Source organism: Neophocaena asiaeorientalis, unplaced genomic scaffold, assembly GCF_003031525.2.
Source record: "Neophocaena asiaeorientalis asiaeorientalis breed wild unplaced genomic scaffold, Neophocaena_asiaeorientalis_V1.1 scaffold5, whole genome shotgun sequence".
In the NCBI taxonomy this organism is placed as follows: Eukaryota; Metazoa; Chordata; class Mammalia; order Artiodactyla; family Phocoenidae; genus Neophocaena; species Neophocaena asiaeorientalis.
The window spans coordinates 4,665,914-4,688,715 of record NW_020174698.1 but is presented as its reverse complement, the minus strand read 5'-3'; the positions used below and the strand labels follow the sequence as shown (position 1 = coordinate 4,688,715).

The following is a 22,802-nucleotide window of genomic DNA, read 5'->3' as shown; positions in this document are numbered from 1 at the left end:
CTAGAACCATAAAAACCTGAAAAAATACTTACGTCCTGATTTACCAGGTCAAAGTATGGTACGGCTGTAGACAACACATTGGTTTTCTCAGGATTCAATAACCGCAGACTCTTGGTACCACGACTGGATTCGTGGTACTTAGGACCCGCTTCTCCCACATCTTCGTGGTGGTAGGCCCAGATCACCCTCACCGTGCTCTCCTGGTGATCAGACAGGGGCATGATTATGTCTCATGAGAGCACTTTCCTTACCATTGAATTGAGTTTAAAGAACTCTATTCAAAGCAGGATATAGAAGCTCAAAAAAGAGAATAATGACATTTGGAGTTATCAATATGGTCTCTCACAGGAACTGTGTAAATCTGATTAAGTCATTAACAATCCAAATAGATGAGTTCCTTTTTGGAAGAAATCATCTCCCCCATGCAAGATTATGTGTTCCAAAACAGAATGAAGGACAACTGATTTAGTAGTTATGCTTTCATGCTTACGGCAACAGTAAATCATTGTCACACTAAACCTCCAAACTAGCAAACTAGTAGTTACCAAGCAAATACTCTTGTTAAGCAGCAAACTAGTAGTTACCAAGCAAATACTCTTGTTAAGCAGCAGGGGTTTGGGAAAATTACAACCTATTTTTATGCAATGGAACATTTTAGGGAAAACAAATAAATAAAATGAAAATTAAAATGACTTCCCAGGTCAGGATTTTTATTTTCACAATAGATTTTTCCCAGACACTAGCCCACTCACATGTATGAATTTACAGAAAGTGGAAATATAGCAGGAACTTCTGATTTTAGGTTTGTTTATTATCCTAGAATCTATCTATGGTCATTTTATGAATCTTGGGAATTTCCTAGGGACTGGGGTATCCCAACTAGGGAAAGCACTGTCAAGTGAAATCGGTTTCCATTTAGTAAATGAGAGATTGCCCAAAGGGCAGCGGGGCAGTGGGGAGGGTTTGCTGGGGTATAAACAGTTCAGTGCCCCCACAGATAAAGATGACTTTGCCAGATCTTTGTAATAAGAACTCTGAAAATAAATAATAAGACAAAAGCTATTTATTTTAAAAGCTATATTCTTTCTTAAGTCAAACAACTATAATTGTTACTCCAATTAAAGTATAATTGCACTGTATAGTACATAAAAAAGTGGCCCATGTCTTTGCATGTGTTTTTTTTCTTCCTCTTTTACCCTTTATGCTGAATGTTAATCAAATTTGCTTCAGATTTTTACATTCCCATTTTTAAAGCTTTGACTTAGCAAATAAAAACGATAATTTTGTTGGTCTATACAAAATGAAATTGATTCAAGAAATTCATGGAAACCTTCAAAGTACCACATGAATTTTAGATCCTCTAAATACCTAATTTGCATATGCACAAAGATGTTAATTTTTGCATGATGTCTGACAATAAGAAATCTTGTATAATATGTTGACAGGCAATTTTCAACAGTCTACTATTCATCTTGACTTTAGAAATTTACAAAAATGAATCAGTTACAATTCAGATGAATTACAGCCTAATATTCAGTATCATAATTCTCTCTTGTGTAATACAATTTTTCCAACCTTTATCTATTACCTATTTTAAAACTTTATAAAGAAGCTAAAACCTTTTATAGGTAAAAATCTCACACACTTTAAACAGCTCTTCAAAATTTTAGATTCACACAAAAATTGCCTTCATTGAAATTTATAGCCTTAGATTTTTTTGTGGCTTCTAAAGAGAATTCAAAAATATTCCAAAGAAGACTATGTGACTTTGTTGTTAACAGTTATTTTAAAATATTTGTTTCTTTTTATTCTGTAAAGTGTTTCCCAATTGTAAATGTACACTCTATTCATGCCTGCATTCACTGATAGACTCCTTACCGTTATGCTCTTGTCATTTATGTCACATGTATGCAGTTCTCTGGTAAATTCAATTATTGTGTGTGTACTATTTTCCATGGCATATTCTAGGTGGTAATCTTGCTGAACATCTTTTTTCAATTCTCTATTTGCATTTGTAAAATAATCCTGTGGAAAATATGAAAAAGAAAAATTAGGATGTCCTAAATTCAGGGTGAAAATAATTTAGATTAAGAGTATACATATATCACCTTAAAATTTTAATTCTCAGTTTGCTTATTACAAAACCCTGTATTTATAGTCATTTTTTAAGTCCTGGGAATTTCCAAGGGGCTGGAGTATGGGATACTCCATAGTTGGGACTAGGGACAGCTCCCTAGGAAACTGGTCCATATTTTGAACTTCTGGCCCTTCAGGAAAAGGCAGTAATGGATTTATAGTATCACAGAGCATTGAAAGAGATGGAATGAATGAATATTCACAATTGCTGAGTACTTTTTCCTCATTCTGCAAGTGAAAAGAACTTCAACACTGTGAAATGGCTTGCTCCAAATGAAATAACTAGTTCATGGCAACACCAGGACCAGGGCCAGGGTCAGCACTTTTCCATTGTTATACCTTGTGGTGTTTCCCTTCTGCACTCGTAAAAGCAAGGAGACCCATCCTGAGATTATAGGTTGTTATAGTAGGAGCTTTAATGGCATATGTTTATTAAAATGAAATGCAATGGGAAAATATGGAAAGAAATGACACTAGTTGAATTACAAGATATTGAAAAGCTAGGGACGTTTTGTTTTGGTGGTTCAGCTATAATTTTCATACTAAGCTTGTTCAGTGGTGTAAGACCACTTCTGGGAGGCAGACAGATGCAATGGAGAGGGCGTGGGCTTTGAGATCAAACGACTAGGATCTGACCCACAGCTCTACTCTGAAATGTCTTTGACGAATTGTTGAAGTCAAACTCTGAACTTCTGTTCTAACATTAATAAAATTGAGATGACACATACTTATTTTGTGGATTTTGAAAGATAAATAAGTGAAATAGTATATGAAGGAAAAAACTGCCAACCATGGTTAGAGCTCATTCAATGCCAATCTCCTTCCCTCTTCTGCAATTAGAGTTTGGTTTTTCCCGAAAATATTCTCCATGCTTTTTACCATTAGCTTTCTATGTTTAGAGTTATAAAAATCACGTTGTTAATTTTTATCACTAACAGAAGACACAAAATTTGCCATAATTATACTGTTTTTTCAGTACATAAGGATATTTTATTTTTGATGATCACAAAGACTTGATTTAGAATAAACATGTTGAAACATAATTATAATTAGTTTTTCTAACACTAAAATTAACATTTGAAGAAACGATTGCATGCTTGACAGAGAAAATACAGTGTACAAGAGAAGAACTTTAAATTGTCTATAACTGTCATACTCAAATGGATGGTACTTGGCATTTCTATTCCTAGCATCTATTTTCTTCTTTTTGGCCGTGCAGCATGTGGGATCTTAGTTCCCCAACCAGGGATCATACCCGTGCCCCCTGCAGTGGAAGCGCAGAATCCTAACCGCTGGACCACCAGAGAATTCCCTCCTAGAACCTTTTTAAATTAGCTATCAAGTGTGTGTAAATTTGATACCCAGGGTACCAGATCTAGATACTATTCAGACCCCACATTATCGGTAATGCACAGAGCCTAACTAACCTCTTTCACTCTGGTAACAACTACAACTTACTGTGTACATTCTATAGTTTAATCATGTTACACGTATTAACTCATTTAATCTTCAGATCAAGTGTATGAGATAAAATGAAGCACAAAGAGGTTAGCATCTTGCCCAGGGTCACACAGCTGGTTAAGTGGTAAAGCCAGTATTGAAACCTAGGCAGTCAGATCCTAGGTTATCCTTCTTTACTGTTCTGCATCATAGTGACCACTGCTGGAAAAGGACGGGTTAGTTTCTATCTTTCTGGCTACAAAATCATCTTATCAAGTTTTTTTTCACATAAAATGTTACTTCTTCTACTGCTGAAGTCAGGGTTTGTCCAACATTTTTTCCTGAGAACCAGCTGTAATTGTGGAAGCAATTCAAATGAAATATTCCTATGATACTATGGTTTTCCCACTTTTGATCACATAGATTTCAGTATGTAAATGAAATAACAACGCGTGTGGACAACAAGGGATTTAGATAAACTGTGCCTTTACACCAAGCTCACATTTCATTACGTGATTCAAGTAGTCACAGTTTTTGCAAACAAAAGGAATACAGTACAAAATGTAATCAGTTCAAAGAGTAGAATAATTATCCTAGTCTTGCAAATATGTTTCCAAAACCTTAGTCCCACAAAATATCCAGCTGGCTTGCCAATTTTCCATTTGTTTTATTTCCACTCACCAAAACCAATTCCTTTCAGCTATTCCACCTTTTTCTGGCTTTTCAGATAACTTAGCTATGACAAAGCAGGAGAAACTTCATTCAGGACTTACTGAAAATCCCTTGAGCTCATCTGCCTCATGTAAACCACTGAGTCTTCAATGTTCAGAAAATTGATACATGAGAGAATTTCAGTTATGATACATGAGAGCTCACATCTTGCCTTCTTTCTAGTCTAAATAATATTACTTAATGGAATCATTAAAAAATCAATCAAAATAAGGCAGGAAAAGAGAACTATAAAACAAAGAGTAAATGGGACCAGCAGAAAACAAATAGATGTAATTGAAATGAACAAGAAATATTACAATAGATCCTACAAACATTAAGAGGTTAATAATTTTATGTACACTTTGATGTAAAAAGCTTGAATAAATTAGATGAGAAATGGGCAAAATACCTGAAGGACACAAACCAGCAAAACTTAGTGAAACAGATACTTTGAATAGCCCTATAGTCTACCTACGGGTAAAAATCTTCCTACAAAGAAAATTCTAAGTCAAAGTGTTTTCACTTGGAATTTCACCAAATATTTAAGGAAGAGGTAATATCAATTCTTCACAAACTTCCAGAAGATAAAAGAGGAGGGAATACTTCCTAACTCATTTTTTGATGCCAGCATTAATCTGATACCAAAATCAAAGACACTACAAAAAAGATCAATATCTCTCCTGGGCCTAACTGCAAATTTTCTTAAAAATACTTAGTAGCAAATAGAACCCAATGATGTTAAAAAAAAAAAAAGAAATAAAGATATTATGACCATGCATTAGAAATGCATGCGTTAGAAAATCAATCAATGCAATTCATTATACCAAAGTCTAAATTATACCAAAGTCATTATACCAAAGTCTAAAAAGGAAAAAAATCATACAATCATCTCAAAAATGTAGAAAATCCATTTAAAACATTTATTCATGGCAAAATCTGTCAGTAAACTAGCAACAGAAGGTACTTCCTTAACCTTATAAAAGGAATCTATAAAAACCTATAGCTAATATCACACTTAACGATGAAAGGCTGAATTCTTCCCCACTGTTTGGGAACAGGTAAGTCCTGGGAATAAGGCAAGGATGTCCCTACTCCCCACTTCCAGAAGGTTCCATGGTTGGTTGTCCACCTGTGACAGTTTGTCTCTGTTATTTCCATTCCCTAACTATGGTCCTGGAACTTCTGTCCTTGACATTATACTACACTGTCTTCATCTTTCATGCTTTGGGAATCTCATCTACTCCAGGAGTTTCCAATCATCACCTTTATTCAGGATTACATACCCAAAAGTCCATTGGATACCTTCACTTGGAAGTCTTACGGTCTTTTCACGTGCAATGTATCCAACATTGTATTCACCCTTTATCTATAAGGATTTTTATTTCCTGGTACTGCCATTCTCCCAACCATCCAAATTCAAAACCACAGTTTTATTAACTTCTTCCTTTACTACTCACACCTCCACATATAATCTCTGCTCCTATCAGTTCCTCCTTTAAAAAAATAACCCAGCTTTTACTTCTGCTCCATTCAGCTTCTCCTATCTCAGTTCAGATTCTATCACCTCATACTTTTGTCAAGGTCTTCCTTGAAAATCACTCTCAATGTGTCATTACATTTTATTCAACAGTATAGAGTGAAAAGTTCTATAATTTAGATTCAAGTTTCTCTAGAATTTAGCCTAACCTGGTTTTCCAGTCTATCGTTAATCTCATCACATGGGACTTCCCTGGCGGTCCAGTGGTTAAGACCTCACCTTCCAGTGCAGGGGATGCAGGTTTGATCCCTGGTTGGGGAGCTAAGATCCCATATGCCTCGTGGCCAAAAAACCAAAAACATAAAAACAGAAGATATATTGTAACAAATTCAATAAAGACTTTTAAAAAAAATCTCACCACGTGATCTCTATTATCTATTTATTATTCCCCTCAAATAATCTACCTTTTTCAAGCCCTTTGCTTTTGTTCATTCTTCCTCTTTATCTCCCCACTCTCTTCACCCCACTGAGATATCCACTCCATTACCTCCACCCACTGAAACAACTCCACTGAAATGCTTCCTTCTCTCCAAGACTCATGATTCTATCTCCTCTACGAAGTTTTCTTTGAGCATTCCAACTGGAAGTGATCATTCCCTCTCTGAATTTTTATTCCTCTATTTCCATTCCCGTGTTGCATGCAATATATTCTACACACAACATTATCTTCTCAACCAGTGGTAATTGCCTAGAAATAGACAGCAAGTCCTGTTAATCCAGTTATAAATTTATACCTTTAGAAAAGTTGTTTACATTGTAAATGGAACAAAAAAAGGGAACAATAGATTATTTTCCCATTTGCTCTCAATTATATTTACATATGGTTAAGACCTGGTGTGGAAGGTGTTTAACCAGATGCTAGAATGAATTTGGGTCTGCATGACGTGTGATGCAGACACATCTGGCACTGAAATTTGGGAACGCTGTTATGACCTTTTAGCCCCTAAATGGACATGAATCTTATGAAACTGACATCAACATTTAGAAAAAGAGTTTATACATGCCACAGCTCTTTGAAATCCTTTTACACTAGGATGGTATTCCCTACCTATTTTAAAGAAATTTTTTTAAAAAACATATCTGAGAAAGAGAAACCCTATTTTAGAATGTTTTCTGATGTTAATTTATATCCTCAGTGCCTAATGGAGGGACTTGCACATTGCAGAGCCTCATTAAATATGTGCAATTTTGAAAGAAGAATCCTGCCTTTCCTTTTGCTAAATCTAAATGCGGGGATAATCTTGAAACTAAAAGATAAGGACCCATAACCTATCCTCCGATATTCACATCTTTGTGGTAAAGGAACAGTTTAACTTGGTGGGAGCAAAATATCCCGCAGTAGCACCTACTTTCTTCCTTCAGCCTGTATTAAGAAGATACATGAACTATAATCAAACACAGGATTGATGGTGTCAATATTATACCGTAAGAAATGGCATATTGGCAAACCTTAAAAGCACAATTAAATGAGGCAAGAGGAGAGAAAAAGGCAAAAAAAACCTGGGTCTCAAATTTCTTATCATTCAATTATTCTCCCTGGGAGGAAGGAGAGACGGGAGGGAGGAAAAAAGGAAGAAGGAAGGAGGAAAAGAAAGCGAGTCACTCAGAGAACAATCTTGAGAATTTATCCTGCGGATTGGCCAAACCAAAAAAAAGTATATTTAGCGAGTTTAAGGGTTTCCTGACAGTCTGACAAAGAGATAAATGTTATACAAGGGGATAATTAAATGGAATACTTATTTTGTTACTATCATCTTCCAGGGGAAAAAAAAAATGGAGAATGAAATTAACAGCAAAACATTGACCAATTAAGAATTTGAATACTGATAACATCACCTAGAAATTTATATTCACAAAACCATACAGTATAGTACTTATGGGCTATTTAAGGAAATTTTCCAGATCAGTTTTACTATCAGATTTTCACCTTTAGAATTCGAACAAAATGGTGCCCCTCTGTCCCACTCCACATCCCATTTAGCAAGTGGGGCCAGATGCAGCTTCAGTGTACATCCGTGGTGAAGGCCATTCCTCAGCCACCTTGCTGTAGTGTTTGATATTCCAGGACTTATAAAATAAAAATAGAGGGCTTCCCTGGTGGCGCAGTGGTTGAGAGTCCGCCTGCCGATGCAGCGGACACGGGTTCGTGTCCCGGTCCGGGAAGATCCCACATGCTGCAGAGCGGCTGGGCCCGTGAGCCATGGCCACTGAGCCTGCGCGTCTGGAGCCTGTGCCCCGCAACGGGAGAGGCCACAACAGTGAGAGGCCCGCATACAGCAAAAAAATAATAAAATAAAAATAAATAAAAATAGAAATATTGATCACAGTGTACTCTCATTGTCATGGTCTCGCCATTATAAAAATCTCATTGTATATGTATTAAATATATTTATAAATTATAAATGTAACATGAAATGCTGATAAATAAAAGTAGGTTCCGATTAAGTACCATTAAAAGTTGACTTTATGAGGGCAAGAGGGTTGAGGAGGATTCAGAGACTCATGATCCTATAGAGGTTTTGTAAGCACTTAAGAATAAAAATATGTGGATGCTTTAATTGTGTAAATATAAAAGCTGGTATGCAGAAGTCATTCTTCTTTGTACTTATTCATTTTTAATGTTCTATAAAGTGAAATGTGAAGTAACATCTCCCTAGATAAATGGTTTTATGCGGATTTCAATCATATTCTAACTCAAATATCTGCATAAATATCAGCTTCAATACGAATTGTCATCGAGGTATTATTTTTTGTTTTTATTGCGGATTATTATATTAATCATGTATTAACTTTTATACTTTTTATACTGTTTATACTTTTTAAAGATAAAATATTAGCTGTTACCTTTGAAAATTGAGTTGATAATTAGACTCTGGTAATAAAATTAACCTGCAGTTGTGTCATAAAAATATTATTTCTAGATGAACCGGTTTGCAAAGCAGAAATAGAGACACAGATATAGAGAACAAACGTATGGACACGAGGGGGGAAAGTTGGGGTGGTGGGTGGGGGTGGGATGAAGTGGGAGATTGGGATTGACATGTATACACTGATGTGTATAAAATGGATAACTAATAAGAACCTGCTGTATAAATAAAATAACTAAATAAAATTCAAAATAAATAAAATATTACTTCTGAAGCATATTCTCACAGGATATTTTTCCTTTTGAACATGTTATGCTTTGAAATAAATGATGAACTGTATTACTGAGGTTTCAAAACGCTGTGTGGCAATAGTAAAGACAGCATCAGCAGAAGTTGGCATTAGCATTTCGCATGGTAGCCAGAGTACGGACTGCCACCTTCAAACTAAGATAACAAACCAAAAACACTAGCTTTGATGATCCACAAGATTGCTACGACCTCTCGTTAAAAAACATGATTACACAGATGTGAAACTGGTTCTCACTCATTGTCAGTCTTTTTTTTCCTCTCTTGAATAAAATCTCTGTAAACAGAGAAGAGCTTTGACCGGTGCTGTGTTAAACAGGATGAAGTGAAAACTCTTTATGGGTGTAATAAAAGATATGAATAAACCCCGGTTCAGCCTGGGGAACTGAATGTAAGCACAGCTGCAGAGGGACCCTTGAGAAAAATGTTACCATCCGTCATCATTTTCTTCAACAGGTGCTTGTAGTTTTTCTTCTTTTTCTAAATCACAAAAGCCTTGTTACTTCCAACATTCCTGTTTGTAATATCCATTTCTATAATAAGTGTTATGGTAGTTTAATAATACCGATAGTATAATAATAGATATTTTTGTGTTCAAGAGAATCCTTGATCCTAAAAAACCATAAAACCGTATAAACAAACTATATAAACATAATCTTCAGATTTCAGTATAAGCTGATTTTAATGTTATTTCTTCGCTAATCTTGGAAATTTGAGAGGAGTGTCAAAACAGAAGGGGCTTGCCTTCCAGAAACCACTTCAGATACAACTGAAGCTCTCTAGCTCTAAGAAGGGATCTGTTAAATGCTGCCAGCACGCCTAAATGCGAGCCCTATTGGCTTGCGTTCCATGAGGGGCCCACCTGAGCAATCTGTCCTTTAAGTGCCACCTTCTGGAAATACACATCCTGAATTTTCTCCCACAGCCAATCATCTCATTTTAGTTTTCATATAGGTCATTTAAGACTTTGCTATAATTACAGAATTATCAGATAAAGTGTAAAATGAAAACTTTGACTTGATCTCTAACAATAGGCTTCAATGGAAAAAACAATTCCAAATCTTACCATTGACATAAGATGTTACTTTACTTTCACCGTATTCTATCATTTTAATTTTTAAAAAAATTTAGATGACTTCTCTTAATTTTCCATGACCGGTTTATGAAAGGAATACATTTTGAAGAGAAGGCCCCTTCCTTCCTGCCTTCACTCCTCCATCCCATCCTCCCTTCCTTCTTCCTCTCCTTTTTTCCAACACATATTTCATTGCATGGCTACTATTCCTCATCTCTGATGTAGGGCTGAGAGCACACGATTGTACAGTATAGACAGTATAAGACAAAGTCCTTATTATAATCAAACTGATAGTGGAGTTGCAGGATAAGCAGACAATTTTTAAAATTTAAATAAAAATATAACCAAAAATATTTTGATAAGTGCTTATAGGAAAATAAAACAGAGATTCTAGACACAGATTGGAAAGCCTTTGGGTTGAGGGATCAGAAAAGTCACCACTGAGACACTGAGACTTACTTTGAGAAATAAACTACAGCTAGGAGCCAGCCATGGAAAGTGAGGAGGAAGTAGGTCCAGGAAGAGAGGGCAGCTATTGGAAAGGACCTAGAAGGGGGCAAGGCGAGGTTTATCCAGTTTGGTGAAGCAAATAAAAACCAGGGTGACTGAACTGTAGTGCCCGGAACAGAAAAATGAGGTCAACAGAGATCACATGAGGCCCCAGATGCTGTGAACGCCTTATGGGTCAGTATAGGGAGTTCAGATTTAATACTAAACTTATATAGAAGTTATTTGAGCTTGAAGCAGAAAGTGACATATTCTGATTGATATGAAAATATATATATACGCGTGTGTGTGTGTGTATTACTGTGTCTACCGTGTGGAGAATGAAAAGAAGAAAAAAGAAGAGCCATGATCAGAAGACAGGAGTCACACAGTGGTCCCAGGGGTTCAAGCTTGAGTGGTAGTAGTAAAACTGAAGGGATGTGGGCAGGTTTTAGATTTAGTTTGGAGGAAGAATCAATAGAATCTGAAGAGGTGGGTTTTATATGTGGGAAGAAGGAAGGAGAAGAAACAAAGATGACCCCTAATTTTTGACTGGAGGTACCCAGAGGTGCCGTTTACTGAGATGGGGAAGGCTGGGGAAGAAGCAGATTTAAGATGCTACCTAGACATCCAGGTGAGAAGGTCAGGAGGCAGAGAATATGTAGACTGCTCTTAGATCAAAATAATGCATCAACCAAGCTTCTGAAACTTACCAACTTTTATTCAGCCTTGAATATAAAGGCTCCTGAAGCCCTCCAAATTCTTTTGAGTATATACAAGTCATAAGACATTCTTTTTTTCATTTTTTCGGTTTCAAAACTAATACATATTCACTATATATGATTAACATATATTCGCTAATATAATTCAAATATACTGAAATATATAGTAGGGAAAGAAATGAAATACTCTCACAACTAATGTAAAGATTCAATGCATAGCTATCCACAGAGACAGCAGACCTTCTTGAGGCAGGTTAAAAAACAACATAGACAGTTTCATAGTTGCTAATGTCTTCCCTTCTGTTAATTTCTAGAATAACCTAAAAGCAAGATTGTGGAGTAAATTTCTTTTCAGCATCACACTCAAGTTGGAAGACAGCCTGAAGGATACCTAATCCTAGCTCCTATCAAGAGGATTTCTCTCAAAAATGTTTTTAAGAGAGGATCACACAGTATTCAACATCTCCAGTGACAAAGCTCATGAGTTTACAATCTCACAAGGCAACTCATTCCATTTTAACACCTCTGATGGTCAGAAATGTATTTCTTATACTAACCTAAAATAAAGTATACTAATTGGGTCTTTTTTCTTCCTTCTGGAACCTAATAGGTAGCATCTAATCCATATTTCTTGAGGAAGACTGTCCACTATTTCACGGGCAATGATCATGTTTTTTCTAATTGTTCTTTTTCCAAGCAAACATTGCCAGTGGTCTCCCATTACTCAAGTACCCCAATTTCCAGAGATTTCAATCATCCTTGGAATTCTCCTTTAGAATGATCCAGTTCACCCACACATCCTTTAAAGAAGTTATTCAAGAAGGTATCTTCTGTTACGGTTAGCCTAGTACAGATTACAATGTCAGTATTACTTCCCTTGATGTAAACGTAGAGTTTATAGGCTAATATTGCATATTTGTGTTCAACAAGCACATCTTTTGAGCTTAAGAAGAACTAATATTTAGACCTTTTTCATATGAATTCCAATTAAGTCCAATTTTACACATTTTGTACATACACAATTAATCTTTAAACCAAGCATTTAACTTTATTTGTATTTTCAGTGAGTTTTTAGTTTCCTTCCGTTATTTTAATATACCACTATCCTTTTTTTTTACAACTTTATTGGAGTATAATTGCTTTACAATGGTGTGTTAGTTTCTGCATTATAACAAAGTGAATCAGTTATACATATACATATGTTCCCATATCTCTTCCCTCTTGCGTCTCCCTCCCTCCCACCCTCCCTATCCTACCCCTCCAGGTGGTCACAAAGAACGGAGCTGATCTCCCTGTGTTATGCGGCTGCTTCCCACTAGCTATCCACCTTATGTTTGTTAGTGTATATATGTCCATGCCTCTCTCTCGCCCTGTCACAGCTCACCCTTCCCCCTCCCCATATATCACTATCTTTTGAGTCCTTATTCTGTGGACTAATGTAGGCAGTCTGTTATCAACATGTTGTGACATCCTAAGAGACCTGCCAATTACTTTAGAATCATTCAGACACACCATTGATTTATTACCACAACTACAGGTTGGTTCAGCAAATCAAATGCAAAAGCAAATGCAGTCTTGTGAGTATAACTTGTGTTTATTGAAACCATGCTGACCTCTAGTCACAAACCAATTGCTTAGGGCCAAGCATTCACAAACCAGTTGCTTAAAGTTTGTCCTTGAATTTCCTCAAAAATTACTATCGGGCTTCCCTGGTGACGCAGTGGTTGAGAGTCCGCCTGCCGATGCAGGGGACACGGGTTCATGTCCTGGTCCGGATAGATCCCACATGCTGCGAAGCGGCTGGGCCCGTGAGCCATGGCCGTTGAGCCTGCGCGTCCAGAGCCTGTGCTCCGCAACGGGAGAGGCCACAACAGTGAGAGGCCCGTGTACCACAAAAAAAAAAATTACTATGAATCTCCCCCATCTACTCCTTCAGTAGATATTTTCCCCCAAGTTGAAAATCTGGGACGTTTCTCTCCATGTAATCATCTGACAATTCTGATATTTCACTGAGCGACTCATTATAATACCTTGTACTTATTGAGTACTTTTAACGTGCCACATACTCTGCTAAGAGCTTTACACGCCTATTTCATTTAATCCTCACAAAAGCCCCATGCGTTGATGTAATTCCCTTCTTCATAAAGGGAACTGTCACTTTAGAGACGTTAAGGAGTTTGCCAAGGGCCACACAAGGAGTAAGTAGCGAGCAGTGCTGGGATTCAGAGCAGGGCTTCCTGCTTTTAGCTGCTCAGCAGGTATTTCTTGAGGACCCGCCAGGCACATGGACTCTTTCCTGGTCCCTCAGGAAGACTGTGGCAGCACTGACACACTCATCGACCTGTAAATGTTGCATCCCCACCCTAATAAAACACTAATCATCCACCACTCCTGCTTCTTTTCCTCCTTCTCCCTACTGCAACTATAGCTTTAGGGCATTTCACTTATTAGCAACCTTGGAAAATGAAGGAGGGAAGGAAAAGAATATCTATTTACGTAACTAGAAAGACACTTCAGAATTTTTCCAAATACAAAGGGAGTCCATTTTGTCACTGGTAATTCTAAAAAAAGATTTTAGAGCAGAACACGCCTCTTGAACAGGCTGAGAAATTATCTAAGACTTTCATTTATTAATATTCCTTTAATGCCCTGTGGCCATATATAACTTATGAATTTTAGACTCTGTGTGGGCAGATATTCCTGTTGCTTAGAAATACAGCGGCTAGTACCGACTGACAAAAGGTGTGTAGGAATGGTAGAGGGCTATGAGGAGGAGGAAGATTTCTGGCTCAGCATGTTTTAAAATACACCACTACCCACAGTTCTCCCATTGCTGCTCTCGTTGCAGCATGTACTTTCGAGAAAATACTTAGAAGTATCACCAAATCTGTTGAACATTTCAGAAGTGTTTCAATTCTAGAAAAACCCACTTTATTTTTCTACTTTACAAAATAATCTTAAATATCTAAGCGTATGTTTGCCCTTGCTTCAAACATCAAGTGGTCACTCTGAATTGCTTTGTCCAGAATCCTGCTATGCGTCCCCATGCCCGGTGCCTGGAATCTTCCAAGCTTCTGTAGGTGGACCACACAGGAGTCACCCGATTCTGATTGAAGAGCCTAACCACATAAGGTCAGTAGTTCCCGAACTTGTCTGCACATTTCAGAATTGCCTTCACAGAGTCAATTAAGAAACTTTAAGATATATTAATGCCTGTGTCCACCACCCCCAGAGATTGTGATTTAATGGGTATTAAGGAGGGATGGGGGTTGCCTGGACGGTGAAAGTTTTAAAAGATGCCCTGGTGATTCTAATGCGCAAATTTGGGAATTTCTGATGAAGGAAGTATCTTTCCCAGTTCTCAGTCTTCCATTAGCTCTGCCTGCTCACCACTGGATTCCAATCCACCATAGCACAGATCCACCTTGGCCCTGCCCAAAGGGATCTGGATGTCCAAAGTACCAGAGGCCTTGCTTCTACATGGTTTCATCTACCAAGAACTTCCTTGTATGAGTGGGTTTCTGTGCATGAAGTTTGCAGGGGGAAAAATGGTAGCAATTTAGTTGTATCTAAGAAACTGAGACTTCCAAGTTTTAGTCTAAAAATTGCCTGAAAGATGGAAGTCTTCCCCAGATGCATGTGGTTTTGTTGCTGTAGCTTCTCAAAGTCCTTTAGCTCTCTCATATTATTGAAGATGAGAAAGAACACAGAGTATAAGAGAAAAAAATTCATACCTGGTATTAAGAAAGAAACTCCTATAAAATCACTGAGTCTGGGCTTCCCTGGTGACGCAGTGGTTGAGAGACCGCCTGCCGATGCAGGGGACACGGGTTTGTGCCCCGGTCCGGGAAGATCCCACATGCCGCGGAGCGGCTGGGCCCGTGAGCCATGGCCGCTGAGTCTGCGCGTCCGGAGCCTGTGCTCCGCAACGGGAGAGGCCACGGCAGTGAGAGGCCCGCGTACCGCAAAAAAAATTAAAATAAAATAAAATCACCGAGTCTCTAGATCAAAGCCTGAAAGACTCTAGTTGAGCTTACTAAACATCTGTGTACAATGCCACAGAAATAGAAAAGAGAGCTCATACGGTTCAGACACATTAATTGTATTTCCTCCAGGTAGGCAGTCTCCTATATTCAAGGTCTACTGAGTCCTTTGATGCCCGTGCCAGATAATCTTCTTCATAATATATGATATTTTGAATTGTAAACATTATGGTTAATCTTGAAAGACAACCTTGAAACTTGGGATATTTGTTTTCCTTCGTGTTTTGATTCTAAGCATCCCAGTCTAAAACAGCCACACTGCTGTTCCTTATCACATCACCCTATTTTAATTCTCTGCACAGCAGCTACCACTTTCTGATATTGTTGTTGCTGGTTTATTTGTTTATCCCCCATCAAAATGTGAGCCCCCTGATACCACTGATTTCCTCCCACTAAATGCTATATCCCCAGCATCTAGAACTGTTCAATAAACCTTCCATAAATATTGGTCAAGTGAATGAATGACATTCTAACATACTCTGCCTATCGGTGAGTACTTTACTAAAACAGTCATATGCAAGTCCCAAATGATTCTCATGCTGTGTGGCCTGGAGCCTCAGGTTTATACATCTACAAAATGGGAGAAATAAGATATTGAACTTATAGGGCTATTGTGAGAATTACATGAGATAACACACTTTAAGGACTTATCATAATGTATGGCATATATTAAGAACTCCACGAGGGACTTCCCTGGTGGTCCAGTGGTAAAGAATCCGCCTTCCAGTGCAGGGGGCAAGGGTTCCATCCCTGGTCAGGGAAGTAATATCCCACACGCTGCGGGCCAACTAAGCCCGTGCACCTCAACTAGAGCCCACATGCCACCAACTACAGAGCCCACGCGCCCTGGAGCCTGTGCGCCACAACTAGAGAAGAGAAAACCCGCACGTCACAACTAGAGAGAAGCCCGCTACCACAACGAAAGATCCCACACACCTCAACGAAGACCCCGCATGCCGCAACTAAGACCCTACACAGCCAAAAAACAACCCAAGAACTCCATGAATGAAAAATCACATCATAGAAATGTATATCTATGACATTCATAGTACAACAAAAGTAGTGAGAGAGATACTATGATTTTATCACTTTTTAAAAATGCATTTTATTAACATGTTTTTTCACTAATGAGGAAGAAAACTGTTAATATGTTTTTATGTAAGCTACCAGTTGCTTGTAGGAGAAGAAAGACCACCAAACCAGGACTGAGAGGAAATGAATCCAGACTACTGATCTGTATGGCCTCCAACAAGTCGTTTAATAGGTACCTAAGGCCTAGTTTCTTAACCGTAAAATTGGGGCGGGGGTGGTTTAGGAAATTTAAGGGGAATCAACTGAACTATGAGCTCTTACGAGCAGCAAGTAAATGCCCAAAACATCAACGTTTAACTTGTAAAAGCAAGCATTGTTTAAAGATTTTCTCATAATTTTTGGCTACATTAGATGACTACAAAAGACCTCAGTAGTAAATTAAATTTGGTCTATACATTATTTGCACAGCACTCATATATAATCCCATTTTTACAGTTAACAAAAAGTGATATATTTGAAGTTATTTTTATTTTTGTAGAATTCTCTGCTTATGTGTGTGCTGTATGTTGTCCTAATGTGAAGCTTTTTTTTCCCAGTCTATTTTAAAATTTAACAAGTTAAAAAGACATAGATTGGGAAGAGGTTTCCTGGAGAAATATTCTGTGTTTAGAAGTTCTGTACTAGTGGCCACTGGGCCGCGGTTGCGGCTGAAGGCTTGCCGCCAGGGATGGGCTCCAAGGCCAAGAAGTGGGCGGTGCTGCCCACCCGCCCGGCGCCCCCCACGGTGGAGCAGATCCTGGAAGACGTGCGGGGGGCGCCCGCCGAGGACCTAGTCTTCACCGCCGTGGCCCTGGAAGAGTAAATGGTCAGCGGGAGCAGAAGGGAGAGAACCTGCAGGAACCCAAACACACGCAGCCCTTCCCCCTCGTTCAGCAACCGGATCGTCCTCGGGACCCGGGACCGATGAGGCAGTTTTGCTGAAGAGCATGCCAGTGGGGACCCGGCAGGGGAAGGGGCTTAGCAACACAAACCTACAAACTTCCAAAGCGAACCTGTACGTGTGTGCACAGCAGCACAGAAGGTGGAAACAGCCTGAGTGTCCATCACCAGATGATGGAGGAACACACCGTGTCCCTCCACACACGGGGACGTCCCTCAGCCACGAAAAGGGTGAAGCCCTGACCCTCGCTACCACATGGATGGACCCTGAGAACACGATGCTCAGCGAGAGAAGCCAGACACAGAGTGTGTGATTCCATTGATGGGAAACGTCCAGAACTGGCAGATCCATAGACACAGAGCATGGGTTCGTGGTTGCCTGGGGCTGGGGAGGGGGATGGGGGGGCTGAGTGGTTAATGGGGACAGAGTTTCAGTTTGGGAAGATACGATTAAAAATGGTTAAGACAGTAAATTTTATGTTACATATAATTTACCACAGTTTAAAAAAAAATGTTTAGGGAATTCCCTGGCGGTCCAGTGGTTCGGACTCGGTGCTTTCACTGCTGAGGGCCCGGGTTCAATCCCTGATTGGGGAACTAAGATCCCATAAGCTCTGCAGCATGGCCAGAAAAAAATTAAAATAAAAATTAAAAATGTTTAAATATGTAATTATAAGTTGGAGTGGGGAGCTTCCAAAGCCTTTTTGCTTCTTAATCTGGAAACTCCACTCCCGGGAACCCATACAAAGGAAAAAAATAACAATAGGGGAAAAAGAGGTTGAACTGAACTGTGCGTGGGGCACTTTCACTGGATGAACCACTCGCCTCATGACGCATCCCTTGCCTGACTGACAGACACCAGTGACATGCCAGCATCTCCATCTCGGGACCCCTGTACAATCTGAACTTTTTTTGAGGACCCCAAAGAGTTCACTTGGGTTACAGCTCAATTTTTATCATACTGCCACCAACAACAAAACAAACATCCCAATCAAAAAATGGGCAGAAGACCTAAATAGACATTTCTCCAAAGAAGACATACAGATGGCCAACAGGCACGTGAAAAGATGCTCAACATCACTAATTCCTAGAGAAATGCAAATCAAAACTACAATGAGCTACCACCTCACACCCGTCAGAATGGCCATCGTTAAAACGTCTACAAATAACAAATGCTGGAGAGGGTGTGGAGAAAAGGGAACCCTCCTACACTGTTGGTGGGGATGTAAGTTGGTGCAGCCATTATGGAGAACAGTACGGAGGATCCTTAAACAACTAAAAATAGAACTACCATATGATCCAGCAATCCCACTCCTGAGCATATACCCGGACAAAACTATAACTTGAAAAGATACATGCGCCCCTGTGTTCATAGCAGCACCATTTACAATAGCCAAGACATGGAAGCAACCTAAATATCCATTGACAGATGAATGGATAAAGAAAATGTGGTATATATAGATACAATGGAATATTACTCGGCCTTAAAAATGAATGAAATAATGCCATCTGCAGCAACATGGATGAACCCAGAGATTATCATACTAAGTAAAGTAAGTCAGACAAAGACAAATACCATATGATACCACTTTTATGCGGCATCTAAAATATGACACAAATGAACTTACCTACAAAACAGAAACAGACTCATGGACACAGAGAACAGACTTATGGTTGCCAAGGTGGGGGGGGGTTGTGGGGAGGGATGGAGTGGGAGGCTGGGGTCAGCAGGTGTAAACCATTATAGACAGGATGGATAAACAACAAGGTCCTACTGTAGAGCACAGGGAACCATATTCAATATTCTGTGATAAACCATAATGGAAAAGAATATAAAAAAAGAATGTATATATAACTGCATCCCTTTACACCTGAAACTAACACAATATTGTAAATCAACTATACTTCAATAAACAAAAAATATTTACCACAAAAAAAAAGCTCTGTACTAATTATTTTTTAAAAGTTACAATAAGCAGCATTGTGAGGCATCCATAGACAGAGGTGTTTTTTTGTTTGTTTTTACATATGGATCAAACATTTCCAGAAACATGATATATAATGAATTCATTCCTTTTGCCAGCAACTTTATTTTAATAAGGCTCTATTACAAATGATGAATTAATAAACCACCGTTCACTTTCTTTGAAGTGGATTCTTGCCTCTCCTTCCAAGAATCCAGAAATAGGCTGTTGGTTGCCTGAAGTCTTAAACCTTGATGGTCAATTCAGGTGCACGGTTCTCTTCGCTCTTACTCTGCTCTTTCCTCAAGCTGGCGCTATGAAATCATCTGCTCTTCCAGGGAGAACCACACAGCTGAAGAGTATCCTGGTGTGTTCCTGTTCCAGCTTACATTGGTGCATGTGTACTTATTACTAATGCACAAAGCATGAAGCTTGGAGAGGTCCCTTCATCATCTGGAAATTGATGGTGGGGGGGGAGAGGACATAATTTGAAGATTTATAAATATCTCTTAACAAAGCCCCAGCTGAGCTGTGTCAGGGTTGCACACTCTCTTCGCCTTTCCCTTACAGCTTTTCAATTTGCTTTCCAAACATTTCTTTGTTGCCGTTGGCCCCGGTGCACTTAAAAGAAGCACATCGTTAACCACAAAGAATGCTCACTGTTTTCTGTGATTTCAAATCACAGCATAATTTCCGAGCATTTCCTCAGGGAGAAGCCCTGCAGCAATTACCCCGCTGCTGAAGACTTCCTTCTCATCACAGAAAAGTTTCAGTCCTAGCGACGGCCAACCAGCAAGGCTGTAACAAATGATGACATAGGTTTCAGCCTCCATTCCCCAGCGATTTACACCCCCAAAGGAAGAGTGAATCCATTTTTGTGCAAATTCAACAGGCACATCTGACAATGCTGCCCTCTTCTCCAACTCACACAAGCTAGGCATTCATCAACCCGGATTACTTCCCCCAAATGGGGACTCACAGTTGCTAAGTGGCTTGGGTCGGGGTGGGATCACTCTGTGTCAAAAAGGGGCAAAGTACAAGGAAAGGACATGAATCTGAGTGCATCAGGGAAGTGAGAGTTGAGTTAATTCATTGAGACAAAGCCGAGGCAAGAGGAAAGACCGCTTCCCACCCCCACCCCTGGCTGTTCTGTGAAACGCACTGTCTCAAAACTGACCTCAGCAGCATCCCAGGGGTAACGTGTCCCCAAGTGTAACCCGATCCAGAGCAACTTACCCAACAGGGCACACTGGGACGGGCTTTACTTCACAACCGCGTTTCTCTCTTTTCTTTACCATTTTGATGGTACCTGGTTATACACCATTTGAAGAAATATCTCCAGACGGGGTCGAAGGGTTACAAAACGGGCAGGGCAAATTTCCACAATACCTCATCTCTGGGTGTGGTTTTAAGGATGTCCAAGCCAGTATACTGCCTTGAGGCAAGGAAATCAAAATCTGATTTTTCACTCCACAACTCTACAAGCAAATGTCGCGCTGCCCTCCGGAGACAGTCTCATTGGGTCCAGCCCTGAATTAGTGATGGGCAACCACTGAAAAATGTGGGTTTGTGGAGGTTTAGAACTCTTTTTCTGGGGGGAGGGGTGGAAGGAATGGGGACTGGGAGGCTAACTATTCACTAACTTCTTGTGAGTAACGCGGGTGCGTGTGTGTGTGTGTGTGTGTGTGTGTGTGTGTGTGTGTGTGTGTGAGAAGGGGGGGGTAAGGAAAGAGGTGAAAAAGTAAGCACTTGCCTCCCAAACCGAGCAGTGTCAAGAGAGGGTGACTACATGGTGACAGGTACTCAGAAGCGGTGGTGGAAGGGAACTGGCAAGTTGGTGACGATGGGTGTGGTTGCATGGATTTTCCGAAGATGGCCACACTAATATCTTCCCCTCCCGTGTGACCTCCCAGCGTGATGTTGAGGGGGCGTCTACATTCTCTCTTCAATCCAGTGGGGCTGTGACTACAGCAGAAGACACAGTCCGTGATTCCACGGCTAAATTATAAAGGGCCATCCAGTTTCCACCTGGGCCTCTCAAGATGTTCACTCTTGGGACCCAGCCACTCTTCTGGGAGGAAGCCAGGCAGCTACATGGAAAGGCCACGTTCCCGACACAGTACCAGCGGAGGTCCAGCCAATAGTCAGACAAACCAGTGAGAGAGCCTCCAGGTGACTCAAGCACTCACCTTGGGGCTGACACCACGTGGAGCAAAGAAGACCTGTCACCACCAAGTCCTGCTCAGATTGCAGCTTTGTGAGCCAAATAAGCCACTGCGGTACGGGGTGCTTCGTTACACAATGACAGACAACCAAAAGAAGGGGCAAGGTCCCCGCTGACACTGGACGTTTCTTGACACAGACTAAATCTGGCCTGAAGAGAAATGGGACCTGCCTCTCTGTCTTTTCTGGATTTTCATAATTTGGGTTGATTCTTTATTAACTTTAGCTTCTTTTCCTCTTGGTCCCAGATGAAGCTGTCCATGGGATATATCTCAACTGAAATTGTGTATGTATGTGCGTACTACAGGGTGCTTTGTACAACTCTGAATTGTGGCTGCTATTTACTAATCAGAAGGTTTTACTTACACACACACACAAATTAAAAATCTTTCTTCTCTTGGGACTTCCCTGGTGGTGCAGGGGTTAAGAATCTGCCTGCCAATGCAGGGGACACAGGTTCGAGCCGTGGTCCGGGAAGATCCCACGTGCCGCGGAGCAGCTAAGCCCGTGCGCCACAACTACTGAGCCTGCGCTCTAGAGCCCGTGAGCCACAACAACTGAGGCTGCATGCTACAACTACTGAAGCCCGCGCGCCTAGAGCCCGTGTTCCGCAACAAGAGAAGCCACCGCAATAAGAAGCCTGCGCACCTCAAGGAAGAGCAGCCCCCACTCACCGCAACTAGAGAAAGTCCACGCGCAGCAATGAAGACCGCAGCCAAGAATAAATTAGTTAAATAAATACATTTTTAAAAAAAGTTTCTTCTCTCAAAAAAACAAAAACAAACGGAAGATCTGGCAAGACTCGATGTGCATTTCTACATAACTAATTCACATGCAAAAACTCGGGTTTCTTCTCTCCCCTCTACTCTGCTGCATTACAATCCTGCCTGTTCCACTCAAGACTTGCCACTCTTTTACATTTGCTGCTTGACCTCGACATGAATTTGGGTTTATGACATCTGTTTCAACGACAATTCTCTGCCTGGCTGGTTAGGATTTATTCTTATATAATTATCCAGGAGTTAATATTCTACTGAAAAGAAGAGTTTAAGGTCATCAGTTTAATAATAAACTGAGTTTAATAATCATCATTATTAAAAGTCATAACAAAAGAATAAAAAATATGTAAAGGTCAAGTTTTTTTTAATTAAATAAGAAAGGATGAAATAAAATATATGGAAAATAGCCACAAGGGGAGGTGACTAGGATGTCAACTTAGGTTGTTATCATACACTCGGATGCCATCCTACATTGTGCCCCAGAAGCCAATGCTTTTTGTTGTATTGTTTCATGCAAAATTTGTTCTTTTTTTTTTTTTTTT

General features: G+C 39.7%; 1 protein-coding gene across 1 annotated transcript in view; it reads right to left on the bottom strand.

The window, feature by feature from the left end:
• MOXD1 (monooxygenase DBH like 1) overlaps window positions 1-22,802 on the bottom strand; it is an 83,242-nt gene that overhangs the window by 55,896 nt on the left and 4,544 nt on the right. Inside the window, exons 3-4 of the mRNA XM_024759011.1 lie at window positions 1,879-2,025; window positions 33-200 (exon numbers count right to left, since the gene is read on the bottom strand). Coding sequence (XP_024614779.1) covers window positions 33-200; window positions 1,879-2,025 — 315 coding nt within the window. The remainder of the gene's footprint in view (window positions 1-32; window positions 201-1,878; window positions 2,026-22,802) is intronic.